This window comes from Arachis duranensis, chromosome 7 (genome assembly GCF_000817695.3).
Source record: "Arachis duranensis cultivar V14167 chromosome 7, aradu.V14167.gnm2.J7QH, whole genome shotgun sequence".
NCBI classification, from domain to species: domain Eukaryota; kingdom Viridiplantae; phylum Streptophyta; class Magnoliopsida; order Fabales; family Fabaceae; genus Arachis; species Arachis duranensis.
The window spans coordinates 8,477,927-8,490,535 of record NC_029778.3 but is presented as its reverse complement, the minus strand read 5'-3'; the positions used below and the strand labels follow the sequence as shown (position 1 = coordinate 8,490,535).

Sequence of the window (12,609 nt, the reverse complement as noted above, 5' to 3'; positions counted from 1 at the left end):
CCAGTAATTTATCTTTCGACTGTACACGTATGTAAAATAATTTTTAAGAATGAGTCACGTATAGTAAATACGGTCGATGATTGTAAAATTGTATACTAACATTGATATAATATTATTTCAAGTATATGTTTTGCAAGTATCAAAGTAAAGTTAGTGGGTTTAAATTATTTATTGTTTATTAGATAATTTTGTGTATTAGAATTATCTAATAATTTATTATTTATTTTGAGTTGATTTTAATATGTTTTTACTTGACAGTAAAACAACATATAAAAATTTGTTGGTGAATTTAAGTATTACTAGGTTATTTATGGTCACGTTGAATATATATGTTTGATTTATTGAAAAAAAATAAAAAATATATAGACTATATATCGTTCCTTTTCTTCTTTTTGGTTTCTTTGTTTGATTCTTCTTCTCAGTCACGCTGTCGATTAATGATTTCTTTGTCTATTTCCTTGATTCTCTTAATTCTTAAAGGTTGTTATAGTGCTTTTCAGATTAACATCAGATTCTTAGCTTTTGTGTTTACATAAACCCTAGAAGAATTGGAGTTCGAAGGTGGCATGGAACCATCACCATCAACGCGATACAATCTGCGATCTCGTGGTCGTATAATCGGCAACCGCCTTTTGAGGTTACGCCGAGGAGTTCCAGTCTATAATCATCACCACTCATGGTTGTTACTTATTACAAGCTTCATGCTTTCTCTTCTAATTATTATTTGTTTACTTAATTATCATTCCTGCCAAATTAATGATATATTGGTTTTTTTTCTTTATGTTTTTCCTTTACAAATCAATTTTGCTTGCAATCAAAGTCAAAAGCCTTGTAGGCCCTCCGTTAAAAAAGTGTGAGTAAACTTGAATCCCTTTTTTTCCTCCAATTATGATGATATTAATAATTTTTCTTGCAAAAAAATCTTGTTTATTCACCAAAGACAAAAGCCTTGTGGACCCTCAATACTTAGAGGAACTGATGAGGAACTAGGGTGAGTCAAACTTAAATTCTTTTTTTTTTGTAATAATAATTTATATCAGTTTATATGTATTTCTCTCTCTCACAAATCCATTTATATATTTGTCCCTGGCAAATCTATTTTGTTTGAAGAAATCAAAGGCCACATGATTGTAAGATTAGAAAAGAGTAAGTGCACTTGAACTCTCTTTTTATTTATTTTTGTTTCACAAATGATATGTTTTGCAGTATAACAATTTGTTATTTACCCCTCATTTTTTTTTCCTAAAAATTCGGAACTCCTACAGACAACGGAGACAAAGTAGATTACGTTTTATGGAGAAGTATCGGCCTTATCCATTTGTGGCAATGCAACACTACAACAGAATGCTAAAAGAGGTTAATTAACTTCTCTGTCATTGTCTGTTGGTTTTCTTTAGTTATGTTACTTTTATGTCAGAAGAAATTCGTTGCTGTTATTTGTTATTTAGGGAGAACAATACTAAGTTGGTTAATGTTACGTTGGTCCAAGGATGTTTTGGACTTCCAATGGTCCATAAAAACTATTCAAAATGATTAAAATATCTATATATCTTTATTCAATGTATATTAAATTTCTCAATTGCCAACCTTTTTCACCTCTTCTTTCACAGACCCAATTCTCCCCGATCCCTTCAGCCCTCTCCCAACAGACCATACCATCACTTACCCGAAAACCCCGCCTTACACCACTCCATGTTCACCACTTCTGATTTATCTTTTTAAGTTCTCACTATTATTTGTGTTGGATCTGTTGTCGTTTTTACTCTGCCAACTGAGAAAGTGTATCTGCATGAACTTTCGTTGTTGAACCTGCGTGAAAATCCACAACGTAGTTGCTCTAGTAAGGGTTTTATGAGTTAAATTCATGTGTGGTTTTGTGAAGAAAATTAGGGATTTGGGTAGGAGTGAGGGTTTTGGCCTGCAGGTGATGTTGATGGTGGTGAATTGGAATTTGATTTTGATTGGTGTGAGAAGGTTGTTGGGGTTTTGAAAGGTGAGGTTTTGTAAAATGAGGTTAATAGCAACGGGGAGTGTGAGGTTTATGATTTTGAGGAGGTACATGAAAGGGAGAGTGCTGTGGAGATAGAGCTAGAGGGCATTGTTGATCTTGAGGACAATGCTGGGAAGGTGCCTTTGAGGAAGAAGGCGGTGATTGCAGTAGAGGCAACGAAGAGTAATGGAAATGGAAAACTGAATGAACAAATAGTAATGGTGACTGAAGTTGTTATTAGGGCTAATTTAGAGAGTAGGTATATAATCATCATTGTAATATTGATAGTTTTAAAGTGTTTCTATGGCATTGCAAGTTTTCAACTATGGGTTTATTGCTATTGCTAAAAATTGCAGAATGCAAAATCCAATATGAAACCATCAAAATGTGCTTTACATAATCCTAGGATTTTACTCTTCTTGAACTGATGGTTCGCAAAGAAGTAAGCAAATAATCGCAATGAATGTTTGATACTGTAATTCATTCACTGATTTGGGATTGAGAGCAGGGAGAGACAGGGCACGTAGGCAAATTTATAAGAAACAAGGGATAAAATGGAGTTTTCCAATGCTGTGTATTACAAGATTTCCTTTAGTTTTGGTTGTTACTTTGATTTTTAAAAACTTCTGTTGCTACTATTTGTTTTTCAGGAAGAACAGTACAAAGTTTATGATTATGGGGATGGGATTATGACGGCTTTCAAAAAAGTTGGTGATTTTCATCAACTGCACATTTTGGGTGTGCCAAAATCTTTTGAATACATGCAGAACTCATCGGATGATGATGTTCCTGTTAAGCACTTTTATGCCCGGATCCATCAAGCACCCAAAAAGAATACTCATGTAGATTACTGTGAGCCTTTTGAAGGAGAAGGACCTCCATTGAGCGGTATCTTTTCTGATTTTTTTTTTACTTTACCTCCAGAATTTATCAAACCCTCTGACTTTCACTTTTTGGAGTATGTGTAGGTTTGGATATTAGCCGAATCGTTCCCTTGTGATGTAAATCTTGTGGTCTTGCAAATGGGAATGCTATCAAGTCAAGATCATTAGAATTGAGGTCTTATTTTATTACTATCTTTTAAATCGTGTGTGTGTGACATTATAATGACTGCTCTCTTTTTATTTTGACATTGAAGCAAGCAAGCTGAAGCTGATGGAGAAGATTCGGATTCAGACTACTGGGAGTGAGAATCATTTTATGGTTTCCTTTTTTTATCATATCTATCCCATGCATATAATATGTGGTGGATGGTGTTTGATTTACTATGTTGCTTGTCTTTGTATGTTTTATGTAGTGGTTACTCGGACCCTGATGCCCCCTAAAAACGAAATCAGAGGAGCATTAGCAGAATTTAGGAGAAGGCGTTGAACCTATCTTAGAAGACTTTAAGGACCAACGTCCGATCTTGACAGCACTTCAGGGTTATAATGCCAAAATCTCAAGTCGGCACACTCATCTTTATCTGGCTGGGTCTTTACAGGCTTTAGACTTCTTGAATATTCTACTATATTTTTTCTTTTATGTAGAATTCGACTTTTTTTAGTGCGGTCTTCTTTATTTTTAGTATTGAGAATTTTCTTTTAAGACTTCATGAACAATTAATGAAAACCTTTTTTATTCATACCGGAACCACAATGATTAAAAAAAAAAACTTGATGTCCAAAAATTTCCTTCATAAGAATTGCTAAATTATCACTTATTCAAGAATGAAAAAAGAAATCAAGACAGTTTTTTCTTTGATAAAAAAAGAGGCAAATAGTGGTAATTTTTTCTGAAAGAATCAAAATTTTAATTATTCTAACTTACGTATCTTCTAAAATAAAAATTTATTAATATTTGGTTGCGATGTCAAAATATTAATTATGATAATAGTTTTAATACTTGTCGGTGTAGAAGATAATATCTGTAGAAATGTAGTGTATGCAGTAACATTCCGAAATTTAGTTGGGATTTAGATGGTTTAGTTAAGGTAAGATGGTAGCAAGTGAGTATGGTAGAAAAGATTAGCAACATTTTGAGGTTTAGGGGAATGGTAGTGGGACTTTGCGTCTTTGCGACAATATGGTATTGCATGAAGTCTAATTAATTTACTCAACTGAAACAAATTTATATAATAGGAGTCATATTCAACCAGAGACGACGAGACCTTCAATTGATATGCTTGTTTATATTTTAATTTGATATTTATTTTAATATATTTGTTATATATTTATTAAAATATTAATTTAAATTTTTTTTATATTAACTTAATTCTAAACTAAAATATTGATGTAACAAATTAAAAATAAAAAACACAAATTTGTGTCACCGTAAAAATTTTTAATTTAAAAAGTTTATCATGTCAAGTTGATCTTTAAATTTGAAAATTTATTATATACAATTTGGTTTCGAATTATATAAAAAAAGGAAAAAATTGAAACACTTTATACTTTGTTTTTTAAAAATTAATGTAGTTAGTTTGCAATTATTTTTTATGAAGGTCTGAATTTTTATTTAATTTTTGTTAAAAATCAAAGATTTTGTGTGAAAAATAAAAGAGTAATATATAACATTATTTTTTAAATATTTTGTTAAATTTTCAACGAATTTTAATGATCTGAAATCAATTTTTTTTAAATTATATTAGATAAATTAGTCATCCAATAAATTCTACTAAAAAATTAAAATAAATAAACATCCATTAGAATATGACACATAAAAAAAATAATTTATATGTTATTTTAAAAAAAATAAAGTAGCATTTATATATATATATAGTAAAAAAAGTAATCTATCTCATTAATTTACTTACAAAACTTATTTGTGAAAAAATAAAATGTGCTAGAAACGCTTTACATATACGTACAAGATCTGACATCATAAGTAGTTGGAGAAAGATTGAAAGTCCATTTATGTGTAACAAATATACTTTTTGTTTTTTGAAAATTAGATTAAATACATTGTAAAAAGGAATTTTTTTTTGTCATGAAGAAAATTCTAATTATATAATTTTACAAAAAAATATAAATATTAAATAAAAGCTAAACAGAGTACTCCATTTGACTTTTTTAATTTTGCTCGTTTGTTTTTTAGCTGACATAGTCCAATTTTAACTTTTAATATCGTCATGACCAAATTTTTATTGGATTAGAAGATACCGTGAATTAACAAAAAAAACAAAAGAAACTTTCAATAAAATGTTTCTTAATTTAGCTTTTATTAATTGGATTTTTTTTTTGCATAATTTTTTTTATTTTAATGGACCTATGCTAATTTTTTTTTCTCTGAAGACACCAAAGATCGAAGTAACTTTTAGGTAATAAAAATTTTAATATCATTTTATACAATTAGTTTTTAAAACATTTCGGTTGATAAGGGTTGGGATGACAATATATCCAACTCAATCAGATAGAGTTGCCAACTCGATTCATAGCAGGTAGGATATGGTGCGGGTTGGATGCAGTGTGGGTTGGGTATGAGTACGGGTTGAGTCTCAACCCTATCTGACTAACCCGCATCCTATATATGTATATGTTGTATACTTATATAAAAATATATTTCAAGTAGATGTTAAAGCAAAGACTTCTCACTAAATACAAAGATCTTTAGTTACTAAGAGAAGATCATTAATTGATAATTTAATACGTATTTTTTTTTATATAAAATTTAATTATATTTTAAATTATCATCAAGTTATATAACAATGTTACATCTTTTTGATAATATGTAGGTAAAGTCGGGTACATGTGGATTAATAACGAATAAGATTAAGATTAAAATATTCTCAATTCACAAATAAAATAGAGTTGAATTTATATAAAAATCTCAACTTATATATAGAATTATAATTAGATTCAAATCCTATATTATCTTACTCATTGTTATTCTTAGATAAGGGAAAGTATTTGAATAATTATATATATAAAAAAAACAATGAAAGTCTGTTGAAGAAATAAATGTAATATTAGTGGTGGTGATAATATGTTGGCAATTGCAAGAAGAGTTAAGTGAGATCCAAGTATGCATGCTCCTTCTTGGAATATCTTGAATCTTGCATTGGAATCCTCTCTCTCACATGGACGTGATTACTACTTCAAGAACTTGGAAATAAATCATGCATTATTAAAATCTTTTGTTCATTCATCGTCATCATTACCATATACTTCTTCATTTTTAAAATATGTACGGCTTTTACTTTAATTTTTCGATGAATATTTTGATTTTTTAATAAATCTAAAAGTTAAAATTAAAGCAACACTTATTTTAAAATAGAAAAAATATATTCAATGATCAACTCAGAAATAAGAATTTTTTTTAATCAATCTCTTCGTTTATCAAAATACGTATAGAAAATTTGATCAATCATAAGTAGTCTTTTTATAAGTTAGAATAATCCTTCGTATATATGTAATTATTTAATTGTAGTCATAATAAGTCTCTAAACTAATTCATTAATATATGTATTTAAAATTCTAATCCCAAATTATATGCGACCCATATATAATTAATTTTATCATACAATTGATCATATTTTTTATTTTGTCTAAATTTTGTATGTTTTTTTTATTTGTCTTATGTTGCAATATTTTTTTTGGAGTCAATAAAAATCAAAGTCTCAAATTTTAAATTATAGAAAATATGATACTATGTTATAAATTTTTTTTAAATAATTTAAGCTCATGAAAAAGGCATATAATAAGGTAAAACTATCTTAAATTGTTTAGAAAACAAGAATAAAAGGATGAGATGATTCCAGATTTGTTAAAATAGAAATGGTTCACGAAGAAGATGGCACAAGTTTTAAGCAATCATGACATGGGTTTTAGCTATATAATGTAGTATTAGTGGGGCAGGATTTTCGCTATATTTAGTTTCTATTTTTAGATTATGTAATTTACAATTTTCTATTTAATTTTAAAATTTAAACTAAGAGAAAGAAATATATAAATAATTATATTTTTAACTGTTTACTACTAATATTTTATGAGACTAATAAATATTTTATCTATTTATATAGATGTCAATTAGGATTAATATTTGTGAATTAAAGACGGTTTATATTAATTTATAATTTATTTGTAGTTATTAGTGATGGTTTTTGGTGATTTTAGACCGTCACTATCTGTTGTCATTAATAAAAAAAAAGCCAACTTATCAAAACATCGTGATTAGAGTGTGTTGAGAGTGAACTTCTCCACTGTGATGCTTTAGAGCTTCCATCAATGCGATTGATGTTGTGTGAGCTTTTTCTGTATCCTGTTTCATTGAGTATTCGTTTTGAGATTTTTTTTTTTTAATGTATTTTCTCTATTTGCATTTCGCGTTTTTACTTCTAAATTTGTATATAAAATTCTCATTCTCTTCTTCTTAAACAATAAAAATTGTTTTTTAATCCAGTAAAAATGACAATTTCAATTACTATTTTAAATGATATAAAAATATTATTTTAATGAGATAAAATAACTAGTTTTAACTGCTATTTTAAATAATAAAAAATCCGTCATTTAGACTAAATAAAAACGACGGTTTCTATTTTACACCACTAAAAAATTGATATTTTAATTAGGTAAAATTATTTGCAACCACAATTTAAAATAACTAAAAAGCATTATTTTAATTGGTTTTAAACATTAAAAAGCCAACATTTTATCTAATTTTAAATATGATAAAATAATGCCGTCTTAAACATGACAATTATAACTGTTTTAAAAAAATCTGTCGTAGTATTTAAAATGACGTTCAAGATTATAGCGTTCTCAACGTCTCTTGAAAATGACATTTCTTAAAAATGTTATTTTTTAGTATAATAACTGTTAAAATTATCGTCACTAAAAAAAATCGATGTTTTGAGGAAAAAAATTGTAATGGCAAAAATACAATATATTAAGACAATAGAAGAAGAAAAAAATACAAAGAAAGAAGTTTTATTATCTCATTATATTTTAAATAGATAAAAAAATAGAAGAAATATTATATTATCTTAAAACAAAACTATTTTTTCTATACATATTTTTCTGATATAATTTTATATCCAGAGAAAATAAAATACCGAGTAAATCACACGATTAATAATAAGTTTTTTTTCTAATATGTATGGTAGAAGAAAACAAAACTTGCATTTAACACAACAATATAAACTATTATATACGGTGAAAGTTCAGATACAGTCGACTTCACGTAAAGTTGATAGCTGAGAGTTGTTAGATAAAAATTTAGTCAAATCAGTTAAATTATTTAACAGTTCTCAGTTATCAACTTCATGTGATGTCGATTGCACCTGAGTTTCTACCATTATATATAGAGGGAAACTTTTGACCTCACAGGCCACATCCAATCATAATTAACAAAATTAATTAGGAGCATGTGGCAACAATATTCTCCTTTTCTAATTCCTCCTGATTAATAATGCATCTTTGAGAGAACTATGTATAAATAATATCTAACACCTAATCATCTATCTTGATTATCAAATTCAACCAAAATAGGAAATATTATCACTTGAAATTGTCCCATAATTGGAAGGATCATCAGTCTGTTGGGGGTAAACCATGGAAGAAGAAGTTGAAGAATTAGGAGGAAGTATGTCATCATTAGGTGGCGGCGGAGGTGGCGGAACGGCGATCGATACGACCTCCGATGATGATGAAGAAGGAAGCATTACATGATGAGAAGATGAGGGTATGATGGCATTATTAACTTCCCTAAGTTTGTATTTGATTATTTCATCCCTCACAGCATTGAGTTCAGATATTAGATATTGGACTTGTTGTTGCAAAGAAGAGATTGCACCCATGCATCCATAAACTGGATCTTTTAGCCTCACATTTGCTTCATAAACTAGACTATTTGCAGCATCAGCCCTTTGATTCTCAGGCACTTCCTATAAACATATTATAAGAAATTATTAATAGTAATTCAATAATTGAAAAATAGCAACTGGGAGTATGATACTTGAAATTGAGATAGGACAAAAAAAAAAACAAATTTTTTTGCCTTTAATGTTTATTTTCAGATTTTGAATTAAAAATATTTAGTTTTGATTAACCTACAACAACAACAATAACAACAAAGTCTTGTCCCACTAAGTAGGGTCAGCTACATGAATCAAATGACACCATTATATCCTGTCATGTATCATGTCTACAGAAAAATCGTTTACATAAAAAAAAATTTTTGATTAACCAATACTATAAAAAAATTTATACATTTTTTAATCAGATTTATGCGTTTAGATGACCTTTTAAATAATGAATTTTATTTAAAATTAATTTTGTTGATATAACAATACACGATTAGTTGTGTGTCTTTTATATTGTATAAAAATTAAATTAAAAAAATATAACCAATTAATATTTTGCTTATTTTTAAAATATATGTTTTTCTTTTCAAAATATTTTTATCCCTGAATATATTTATTATCTTGTTTTGAAATAGTTATTATTGAACAGGACATTTTTGGTCACTCACTGTTCAGATACATGATTCATTACTACTAAAATGTGAGAAACAATATACATAAGGAAACAAATTAAATAGAGTAGTATTTATTCTTATTATTTACCATTAACAACTTTGAGACATTGCTGGCACCAAAGACTTTGTGAACAGAAGCAAACTTTTGGGGCTCATGAGGAGAGAAATAAGGAGAAAAGGGACATTCTTGAGCACATCTTCTTCTCAAGAGCTTACATGCAGCACAAGGGGTGATTGTATTTATGGTTCCTCCAGAAGCACCTTCTTGTTGACTACCTAACATGTGTTGTCTCCTTCCTTTTTGACCATCTCCTTCCCTCTTGATCTTCTTCCCTATCTCATCATCTGATCTCTCCCTATCAGATCGTATCAAACAGAAACTGTGATGAAACTACTTATCCAAAAATTACGAAATTATTGGAATGACACAAAAAAAAAATATCATAATTAATTATCAAATAAATTATTTTTAGATATTGAGAGAATTAGGAATTTATTTTGAACTTGGTTTCTTACAAGTACTAGATTAATAAAAATTTTGTCATAGTACTAGGTTAACCGACAAAAGTTTTTTTGAAAAAAAAAATGTTATAGATCTGAGCATTGTTTGAAAATTTGTATTGAAATTGAAGCAGGTTTTTGTACTTACCTTTCTCTGGACATTCAGGCATGCTCCCCACTTATGATGAGTTATGAAGAGAATAGGTAGGTACTAAGAAAAATTGAAGTTCCAAGGGGTAGAAGAAGAAAGAAAAATATGGGTAGAAAATTATGAGTGTACTTAAAAGGCAAGGTATTCAAGGACTAACCAGTCACTATACCACCAGCTCAATTTATTTATTTTAAAATAAAATAAATAATATATATATATAGTGCTAATTTATTGAACTAGATATACAAGGTTTATCATTAGGAATTATATATGGTTATAACTCTCAGTATCAGGAAGAAATTCATTGCAAGAGAGAATATATATTGTTTTATCTATGACTGATTGCTCACGTGCGAGTTCTTAAATGTGTTTGACTTTTCTTAATTAATCGACTCTTGTGATTCCATTACCGTCATGCATGTGGTTCTTGCTTCTTAAATGGGCACTCTTTTATTTTGTTTACACTCTTCTATATATATATATATTATTTGATATAACCTTATTAATTAAATAAACAAGTGTTTAAATAATAAAATCAACAAGATTAATAATATATTGCATGATTTTGGAAAGGCTAGGTATATGTGAGGCTCTAGCTTCCACGGAAATGGAATTGGTATGCAGCTATCCACCGCGTTGAATGAGGTACCAAACTAACCCTAAATACCACCAAATGCATACACAACCCTAATTAATTAAAATTATCAGCCTTGTTTCATTATTTGCATGTATAGATTAATAAAGATGTCACTTGAATTTTATTTTTTTTTTTATTTTTTTAGGTAAGGTCAGATTTCTTCTCGTAATCCTAAAACATAAATTTATAGGAATGGAACACGAAACTGCAATTTTGACACTCAAGTCAATAATAACTAAAGATATACAAACTAAAGACAGAGATAAGTCATAACATATCTTAAACATGTTTTAAACTATTTATAATATTTGAAAGGAGAATTTAGAGACGATTTAAATAAATTTGTGCAGAATATATCTAAGATTATAAGTGAATATAATTTAGATTACATCCTTTATAAGTCAGCATGTTCGGGAAGAGAGTTTTTAGAATATCAACAACTTTAACCCAATTTTTTAAATACATTTAAATTTTAAATATAGAAATCACTATTGAGTATATATCCTTTTCATTAAAAAATTATTAAAAAACTATTTCAATATGATTTTAATTAAACATCTAAAAAAACTTGATGATATACTTAGCCGTACCAAAGTATAAAAATATATATATAATGTTATTTGAACATATCTTTTGATTTGTAACTATCTTTATATGTATTTTATTTGTTTATTGTTTAAAAATTACTAATGCTACAGCTCAGTTCAATTTATTATTTTTTTATCAATAATTAACTAATAATATTTAAAAGTATTAACTAAAAATATAATTTGACTGTTGACAAAGATATTAAGTTGTTCGCTAAAAATGTTGGTTAATATAAATTAAAATTATTGGTCCTTAAATTTTTCTTTTAAAAAATATTATCTATTTCAAAGAGAAAAATATACGAACTCTTAAAAATAGAAAAATAAAATAAAAATTTCGAAACATCCTAATTAATATAGTAATAATTGTCAGGTACAATAATTCATCTTGCTATTCCTGATTATGAAATGAGTAATTGCTCTTAGGAACTTTTAAGCCAGATGAAAAGATTGGAAACCTTCCAAGATAAGTTGCAAATCTTTAGCAGACAATGAATCTTGTTGCGTAGTTGATTGATATAGGACATTCCACCCAAATTTTCATTAGAGAAAATCATTTGATGAGGACATTAATTATTTAAGAATCCACACACCACACACAGTTACTTATTATTAGTTTAAAAAACTCTAATTTTCATTTTAGTTTGCTTAAACTAAAATAAGAACTTTTTTTAAAGCTACATTTATTCTTTTGACAAACAGCGTTATTTTAATTTCCAAAATGCACATCTTAATGCCTTCTCGTACATGACGAAATCTATAGAAGCATTATAGGTCAATAATTCAATATATAAAATTATGATCATATATGGGGGAAAATACTCCGATCCGATCCGTATTTAGGTATTAGTATATTAATTTAAAATTGTGTTTGTCATAAATGATATTTTTATTACTTTAATTTGTTACCAATAATACTTCTTTACTTCAAATATTTGACATTTTTTATGAACAAGACTCAACACCATAGAGGTGGAGTAAGGTTTGGATTCAACAGAAATCACATCCTAATAAATATATAATTTGACACTTGTTCTCCTTTATTACTTTTTCACTGTAATAATTAAGGGTTACTTTATATATAGTGAATATATATTGCCCTAGTATAAGTCAAATAAACTGAAATTCAATTAAAAAAAATGAAATATGACAAATAAAAAAAAGAGTAAAGTTTCTATGTGAGTATATAAATGAGATAAATTTCTATGTACAAATTAAATTGCAATAATGGATAATTGAAATTCATTCATTTTTTTCTTTTACAATATTTTCTAAAAAAATATTTATT

At 27.6% G+C, this 12,609-nt stretch overlaps 2 protein-coding genes across 4 annotated transcripts; one reads left to right on the top strand and one right to left on the bottom strand.

The window, feature by feature from the left end:
* Window positions 1-534: 534 nt before the first annotated feature.
* On the top strand, window positions 535-3,528 carry LOC107496996 (uncharacterized). Of its 3 annotated transcripts, none has more exons than XM_052252303.1 (9): window positions 535-679; window positions 828-851; window positions 941-991; window positions 1,111-1,146; window positions 1,266-1,356; window positions 2,641-2,878; window positions 2,959-3,049; window positions 3,129-3,176; window positions 3,288-3,528. In XM_052252303.1, the coding sequence occupies exons 1-7, from the start codon at window positions 567-569 to the stop codon at window positions 2,988-2,990; spliced, it is 585 nt and encodes a 194-aa protein (XP_052108263.1). In that variant the 5' UTR covers window positions 535-566; the 3' UTR covers window positions 2,991-3,049; window positions 3,129-3,176; window positions 3,288-3,528. The 3 variants fall into 3 exon arrangements, with proteins under 3 accessions (XP_052108263.1, XP_020983009.1, XP_020983006.1); XM_021127350.2 differs by having other exon boundaries at window positions 821-853; XM_021127347.2 differs by having other exon boundaries at window positions 535-853.
* A 4,563-nt stretch (window positions 3,529-8,091) lies between these two features.
* On the bottom strand, window positions 8,092-10,245 carry LOC107496930 (LOB domain-containing protein 15-like). Its single transcript, XM_016118254.3, has 3 exons — window positions 10,095-10,245; window positions 9,534-9,801; window positions 8,092-8,852 (listed from the first exon to the last, which is right to left on the bottom strand). Exons 1-3 carry the CDS (start codon window positions 10,106-10,108, stop codon window positions 8,445-8,447), a joined length of 690 nt encoding a protein of 229 aa, XP_015973740.1. The 5' UTR covers window positions 10,109-10,245; the 3' UTR covers window positions 8,092-8,444.
* Between the last annotated feature and the right edge of the window lie 2,364 nt (window positions 10,246-12,609).